This window comes from Perognathus longimembris, chromosome 20 (assembly GCF_023159225.1).
Source record: "Perognathus longimembris pacificus isolate PPM17 chromosome 20, ASM2315922v1, whole genome shotgun sequence".
Classification (NCBI taxonomy): Eukaryota; Metazoa; Chordata; class Mammalia; order Rodentia; family Heteromyidae; genus Perognathus; species Perognathus longimembris.
Window position 1 is genome coordinate 21505406 of NC_063180.1, and position 7255 is coordinate 21512660.

Below are 7255 nucleotides of genomic sequence, written 5' to 3' on the forward strand. Positions count from 1 at the left end.
AATTTTATTGTCAAACTTATGCACAGAGAGGTTACAGTTTCATACTTAGGCATTGGATACATTTCTTGTACTGTTTGTTACCTCCTCCCTCATTCCCCCTCCCCCTCCCCCTTTCCCTCTCCCCTCATGAGTTGTTCAGTTGGTTTACACCAAACACCCTCCCTCTCTTTCTTCTCTTGTTTTTGTCATACAAGAGATTAAGTCCAAGGCCTCTCCCACTATAGTGTAGCACTCTTTCACTTGAGCCATACCCCCAAACTTTTTGTTTCCATTTCACTTCTTTTTGGCCAATCCTGGGGCTTGGACTCAGGGCCTGAGCACTGCCCCTGTCTTCTTTTTGCTCAAGGCTAGCACTCTGCCACTTGAGCCACAGCGCCACTTCTGGCCGTTTTCTATATGTGTGGTGCTGGGGAATCAAACCCAGGGCTTCATGTATACGAGGCAAGCACTCTTGCCACTAGGCCATATCCCCAGCCCCCTTATTTCATTTTTTTGTGACACCATCTCACCAACATTCCCAGGTATGACTTTGAACTCACAATCCTCTTGTCCCCACCTCTTGAGTAGTCAGCACTGCTACCCCATGCCACCAAGTCACAATGCCTTGGTTTCCAGACCATCTCTGCCCCTACTCTGCGTTCCTCAAAGGGTTACCTCCTCCAGGAAGACCACCTGGTTTCCTCTCTGTGCCCCCCCACCCCACTCCACCTTCGTTCCTGGCCACCATTGCCATTGCTTGGTAGGAGGACTCAGTTGACAGAGAGTCCGTGCTCTCCCCAAGCCTGTTCATGAGGGAGGTGCTAGACTCTGAGAGCTGGGCCCCACCATCCTTTTCTAGAAATCCTTAGCTGACCCGGAGCTGACAGCCCCACCCTCTAGGGAAGGTGCTAGAAGTGGGAGATGGGAGATGTGCTAGGTCAGCAAGTCTGAAAGGAGAAGTAGTGGGAGAGGAAGGGCCTGGAGGCCATGGCTGGGTCAAGTCACATGTTTCCTTCCCTACCCACAACCCTCCATGCTCTCTGTTCCTGCCACCCCTCTGTCCTGCACACTTGGTCCCCCCCCACCCTCCTGGGGGGCTTCCATCCATGCCAAGGGACCTCACAGGTACCCTGGAGGGTGCAACTCCAGACGCCAGCACCCTACGAGCAATGCAGTGTGACTTTGTGTTTGACAGAGGACAAGCAAGAGACACAAAGGGTCTGAGCATGGTGGTGCCTGTAATCCCAGCTACTCGAGAGAGGAGGAGGGACGAAGAGGAGGCAAGAGGATCAGGAGTTAGAGACCAGTGGTGCAAAGGTAGCAAGACCTTGTGTCAAAAAAAAAAAAAGTAATAATGCCAATGAAAGGACTGGGAATGTAGCTCAACTGGCAGAGTGCTTGCCTAGCAAGTGTGAGGCCCTGGGTTGCAGACAGACAGACAGACAGACAGACAGACAGTGCACTGCACGTAGACCTCAGGCTGCCTCAGCTGACCTTTAGAACTTCTACAGAATCTTAACATCTCGGAGCTGGGGATATGGCCTAGTGGCAAGAGTGCTTGCCTCCCATACATGAAGCCCTAGGTTCGATTTCCCAGCACCACGTATACAGAAAATGGCCAGAAGTGGCGCTGTGGCTCAAGTGGTAGAGTGCTAGCCTTGAGCAAAAAGAAGCCAGGGACAGTGCTCAGGCCCTGAGTCCAAGGCCCAGGACTGGCCAAAAAAAAAAAAAGAATCTTAACCTCTCACAAATACTTCTGGCTATCCAAGAATCTGGTATGAGGGAACATTCCAGAGTCCTGTGGATCAACTGGTCTCATAGGCCCACAGTGAAGGATCCCAAGATCCAATGGCCTTAACCATCTGTGATCCTAACTCTAGCCTTCTGATCTTTGACAGTAGCCAACAGCCAATCCAGCCTACTGTTTGATTGTTTTTCAATAAAGCTTTATTGCCACACCGCCATGTCCATTCTGTCTATGGCCATGTTCATGCTACTGGAGCAGTGTGTTGAAAACCTTTACTTTCTTTTCACAGAAAAGCCTGCTATGGCTGGGGATATGGCCTAGTGGCAAGAGAGCTTGCCTCGTATACATGAGGCCCTGGGTTCGATTCCCCAGCACCACACATACAGAAAACAGCCAGAAGTGGCACTGTGGCTCAAGTGGCAGAGTGCTAGCCTTGAGCAAAAGGAAGCCAGGGACAGTGCTCAGGCCCTGAGTCCAAGGCCCAGGACTGGCCGAAAAAAAAAAAAGAGAAAGAACCACTCAAGAAAAGCCTGCTATGGCTTCATTATTTCCCACTTGAACTTCAGATGAAATATAATCCTACCACGTGGTAGAAAGTGTTAGAAACTTGACCTCTGGATGGGCAGGTGGGACTTTAGGGACTTTTGAAGGCTCAGTCAATAGGGAAGGGCCTCCTTGGATGGCAGCCTGCCATTGTGCTAAAAGGACACCCTAGTTTGCTCTGTCCTGCCATGTGTGTGCACTTTCCTGCCTGGGCTGGCTTTGAACTGTGACCCTCAGATCTCAGCCTCCTGAGCTGAGATCCCCACCCACAAGAAAGCCCTCACCGGATGCAGCCCCTCAACCCCTCCCAACCGCATCACCCTGAGCAGACTGAACTTTCACTGTGGATAAACTACCCAGGATCAGGGCCAGCAACAGAAACCACACAGAGACATTGATCCTTGGTCTAAATATTCAAACACTTATTTTATGATTGTGCTTTTAAAAAAATATCTCCCTCCATAATGTCTTACCATGAAATCTAGGCTAGCCAATCCTGACTCCAACTCAGGAGTGCTGGGATTACAGGCATGCACCAACACACCCAGTTTGAGTATGTGAAGTATGAAGTTTAAGAATGTTCTTCTTCTTCTTCTTCTTCTTCTTCTTCTTCTTCTTCTTCTTCTTCTTCTTCTTCTTCTTCTTCTTCTTCTTCCTCCTCCTCCTCCTCCTCCTCCTCCTCCTCCTCCTCCTCTTCCTCCCCCCTCCTCTTCATCCTCTTCCCCTCCCCCTTTCCCTTCTCCCTCTCCCTCTCCCCTTCCCTCTCCTCCTTCCCCGTCTTCCTCCCCCAAAACATCTCCATAATATACACATGTTGACAGCTGGGGCCCAGGGAGGGGCTAGGACTTGGGTTTTGTTTTTCCTTTTGTGTAGAGGCAGAGGAGGTGTGGGGGCATGGGGGGGGGAACAGTGAGCAGTTGCAGTTGACGATTGTCCTAGTCTTCAGGCGACCCAATCAAGGCTGAGACCCCCAGATCTTGAAGCTAAACCATAGGCTTCTGGGATGCAGGTCGGCCCGACAGCCACTCAGCCACCCCCCCCCCCCCCCCCCCCCGCCGCTAACTTTACATTGGCTGTCCGTAATTTTGGAATGTGTGAATCATGGAGAGAAGACAGGAAAAACACACCCTGTGCTGGGCAGAGCCTCCGCCCCCAAGTTCTTGAAGGTTCACTGGGAAAGCAGCACCCAGAAAATCCAGCAGGAGCCCAACAAGTGGGGTCCTCCCAGCTCGGGAGATTCTTATCTCCAGTGAGTGTTTGCCTAGCTTGAGGCAGAGGACACTGGGTTCCGTTCCAGCTGGAGCGGAGGGGGGGAGGGAGGGGGGAGGGCGGAGGGGGGCAGGCACTGTCTGGGTCAACTGATCTTGTGTCTCACCAAAGCATTGCCAAGGCGATGGCACAAGCTGATAAATTCTTGTGCACAGCAAGTTCCTGGATTACGCTCAGGAAGCGCGGGCAGGGTGGAGTCTGGATTGTGGCTCAGTGATTAGCCAGGGTGGTTGCAGCCCACCCGCCCCATCTGGAGCTTGGGGTGCTGCCCAGGCTATGTCCTTCTGTAGCTGCCTCACACACGAGTCCCCCTGGCTGCAAGGTAGGCAAGCTCCTTTCCCGAACTCAAACCCAAGCCCACAGATTTTAGGCAATTTGTTAAAAGGCCACAAAGCAGGTGGAACAAACTTGTGTCTTTCTTTTTCTTTTCCTTTTTGTCCATCCTGGGTCTTGAACTCAGGGTCTGGGCACTGTCCCTGAGCTTCTTTTGCTCAAGGCTAGGGTTTCACCACTTGAGCCACAGCGCCACTTCCAGCTTTTTCTGTTTATGTGGTATTGAGGAATGGAACCCAGGGCTTCATGCATGCTAGGCAAGCACTCTACCACTAAGCCACATTCCCAGTCTGGAGCAAACTTTTTACAATCTGCACATATTTTTCACTTTAGGGATGCAACAAATCTGTACAATACCAGACTCAGATCATTAGAATCAAACCCCCCGAAAGTGTGGCTCAAGTGGTAGAGTGCCTGCTTAGCAAATGCAAGGACCACAGTTTGATTTTCAGCACCACAAGAAAAAAGAACAGAAAAAAATAAAAACCCCAAGGCGAGGCGTTTGGGGGCTACCTGGGAGGGTGAAGCCTGTCTCAGGTTCCTCTGCCCTTCCTGTTGGCTCAGCCTTGCCTAGAGCTCGGGGCAGGGCCTGCCAGCCCACAGCAGACAGCCCTGAGCGGCCAGGTCCTGGGCCCTGTCACTCCAGCCTGCCACTTCTCCTGGCTACAGTTTAAGTAGCCCTGGGCTTGGTGTCATGTGATCAAATTTGTCATCTCTTTGAGGACTTGCCAAACTGGAGAGGCAGCTTTACAGGACAAGTCAAACTTCAGAGGAAACTGGACAGCCAGCGACAGCCACCCAGCTGGGACCAGCGCAGAGCCAAAGGGAAGCTTGGTCCTCTACGTTGCTGAGTGACCTCTGGTGAGTTCTCCACCTCCTGTGGGCCTCAGTGTGGGAGGGGTGTTAACAATACAGGATCAAAACTAGGGTTCAGCGGGGGGGGCGCTGGTGGCTCCTGCTTGTCATCCTAGCTACTGTTAGCATTTCCCTAGCCTCAGGTCTTCAGGTCCTCAGCTCCTCCCACTAGCCCCCAGATCCACCCATACCTAATGAGCCACTTCTACTCACTACCTAACTACTTCCCCTTTACCCCAGAGAGAGAAGCTGCCACCTGGATAAGGTGCAGACTCCATGTAGCTCCCTCTCCCATGGGAACTATGGCCCCACTAATAAACCTCCTTATGAACCTTCTCCTGTCTGTGATTATCTCCGCATGGTCCTTTGGGATGGCCGAGACCTATGCTTTCAGCTACTCAGGAGGCTGAGATCTGAGGATCACAGTTAGAAACCAGCACAGGCAAGAAAGTTGGTGAGAGATTCTTACCTCTCGAGCAAACTACCAAAAACTCAGAAGTGGAGCTCTGGCTCAAATGGTAGAGCGCTAGACTCGAGCAAAAGAAACTCAGGGACAGTGCCCAAGCCCTGAGTTCAAGCCCCAGAACCAGCAAAAAACAAAACAAAACAACAACAATAAAAGGCCCTGGAATGTTGAAGCCCATAGCTCCAGTGATGTAAGAGTTCAAGGTCAGCCCAGGCAAAAAAAAAAAAAAAAAGTTCACAGGAATACATGCCCCTCCCCCATCCCAACCAATAACTAGCTGGGTGTGGTGAAGCGTGCTTGTCATCTGTGGAAGTGTAAATAGGAGGATCATGATCTGAAAATACCATGGGCAGAAAGGGGTGAGAGTATGGCTCAAGTGGTAGAGAGTCTGCCAGGCCAGGGCAAGGCCCTAAGTTCAAACCCCAGAGCTGGAAACAAACAAACAAAGGAAGGAAGGAACTGTCATGGAGTCTCCTGCTGTGTCCCATCCAGGTGTGGGCAGCAGGATGGAGAACGACTCTCTAGGCCTTGAGATCCAATACGAGGACTACAGTGATCTCCCAGACGTCCCTGTGGACTGTCCCAACGGCGCCTGCCTCTCTCCCAGTGTCCTCCACGTGGCCCCACTGGTCCTCTACGCCACCATCTTCCTCCTGGGGGTGCCGGGCAACGCCATGGTGGCGTGGGTGACTGGGAAGGAGGCGGGCCGCAGGGCATGGGCCATGTGGTTCGTGCACCTGGCGGGGGCTGACGTGCTGTGCTGCCTGGCTCTCCCTGTCCTGGCCGTGCCGATCGCATGGCAGGGGCACTGGCCGTTTGGGGCGCTGGGCTGTCGCCTGCTGCCCTCCGCCATCCTGCTGTCCATGTATGCCAGCGTCTTGCTCCTGACTGCGCTAAGCGGGGACCTCTGTCTTATGGCGCTGAGGTTCCCTTGGTGGGTGGTGGCTTGGCGGAGCCGGGGGGTGCAGGTGGCCCGGGGGGCAGCCTGGATGCTGGCCTTACTGCTGACCATCCCCTCAGCCGTCCACCGCCGCCTGCACCAGGAGGCCTTCCCCTCCCGGCTGATGTGTGTCATGGATTACGGTGGCTCTGTCACCACCGAGGTCCTGATCAATGCCAGCCGCTTCCTCTTTGGTTTCCTGGGGCCCCTGGTGTTTGTGGTGGGCTGCCACAGTGTGCTCCTGAGCCGTGTGGCCCCGTGTTACTGGCCATTGAGTATAGCAATCATAGTGGGTTTTTTTGTCTGCTGGGCTCCCTACCACATCCTAGGGGTAGTGCTGACTGTGGCTGCTCCAAACTCTGTGCTCCTGTCCCGAGCTCTGCAAGTCGAACCCTTTGTCGTGGGCCTGGCTCTGGCTCGCAGCTGCCTCAATCCCATTATCTTTCTGTACTTTGGGCGTGCCCAGTTGTGCCGATCACTGCCGGCTGCCTGTCGGCAGGCTTTGAGGGAATCCCAGGACAAGGAGGAAAGTACCACCAGCAAAGTAGTCACCAATGACCTCATGTCCGAGATGGAGATATAAGCAAGAAGGATGCTGGGGTTGAATCTCCTAGCTCTCATTTTTTTGTGTTTGTGTGTGCCTAGCTCTCATTTTATGAAATGGCTTCAGGTATGGTTGGATCAATACTTCAACAATGTCTTAATTTCATTTGACTAACATTCATCATGTGGTGTGAGGCCTTAATATAGTAGGTACTGGTACTCAGCCGCTTTAGCCATTGTTTGTAAGACACTTCACTGCCTTGTTTGACAATTGTGCTGTGTACTGGAATATGTTTCTCATAGATGTGATTAACTATTAACGAAGTTCCGTTACTAGATAAGGGCCAATTCCTGGAGCCTATGTGACTATAGCTTCCCCTCACCTCAGTGACAAAATGCAGACTCTAGGAAACAAGTCAAGGACCCGAATTCCAGGGAAGACGTAAACAACCCCCTTCTTGCAGTAAACTCCCCAAGCAACAGATCAGCAGATAAATACTTGAAGTGCCAGGAGTTCCACCAGGCAATTAAGATAATCAATAAGGTCTGGGAATATGGCCTAGTGGCAAGAGTGCTAGCC

General features: G+C 52.3%; 1 protein-coding gene across 2 annotated transcripts; it reads left to right on the plus strand.

Annotated features, from left to right (window-relative positions):
- Nucleotides 1-3729: 3729 nt before the first annotated feature.
- Nucleotides 3730-7255, plus strand: C5ar2 (complement C5a receptor 2). Of its 2 annotated transcripts, XM_048329755.1 has the most exons (3): nucleotides 3730-3860; nucleotides 4594-4732; nucleotides 5685-7255. In XM_048329755.1, the coding sequence occupies exon 3, from the start codon at nucleotides 5699-5701 to the stop codon at nucleotides 6713-6715; it is 1017 nt and encodes a 338-aa protein (XP_048185712.1). In that variant the 5' UTR covers nucleotides 3730-3860; nucleotides 4594-4732; nucleotides 5685-5698; the 3' UTR covers nucleotides 6716-7255. The 2 variants fall into 2 exon arrangements, with proteins under 2 accessions (XP_048185712.1, XP_048185711.1); XM_048329754.1 differs by lacking the exon at nucleotides 3730-3860 and having other exon boundaries at nucleotides 4168-4732.

Bases quoted from the DNA above. Each gene is read 5' to 3' on its own strand.
- C5ar2 (XM_048329755.1), top strand. From the start codon at position 5,699: ATGGAGAACGACTCTCTAGGCCTTGAGATCCAATACGAGGACTACAGT.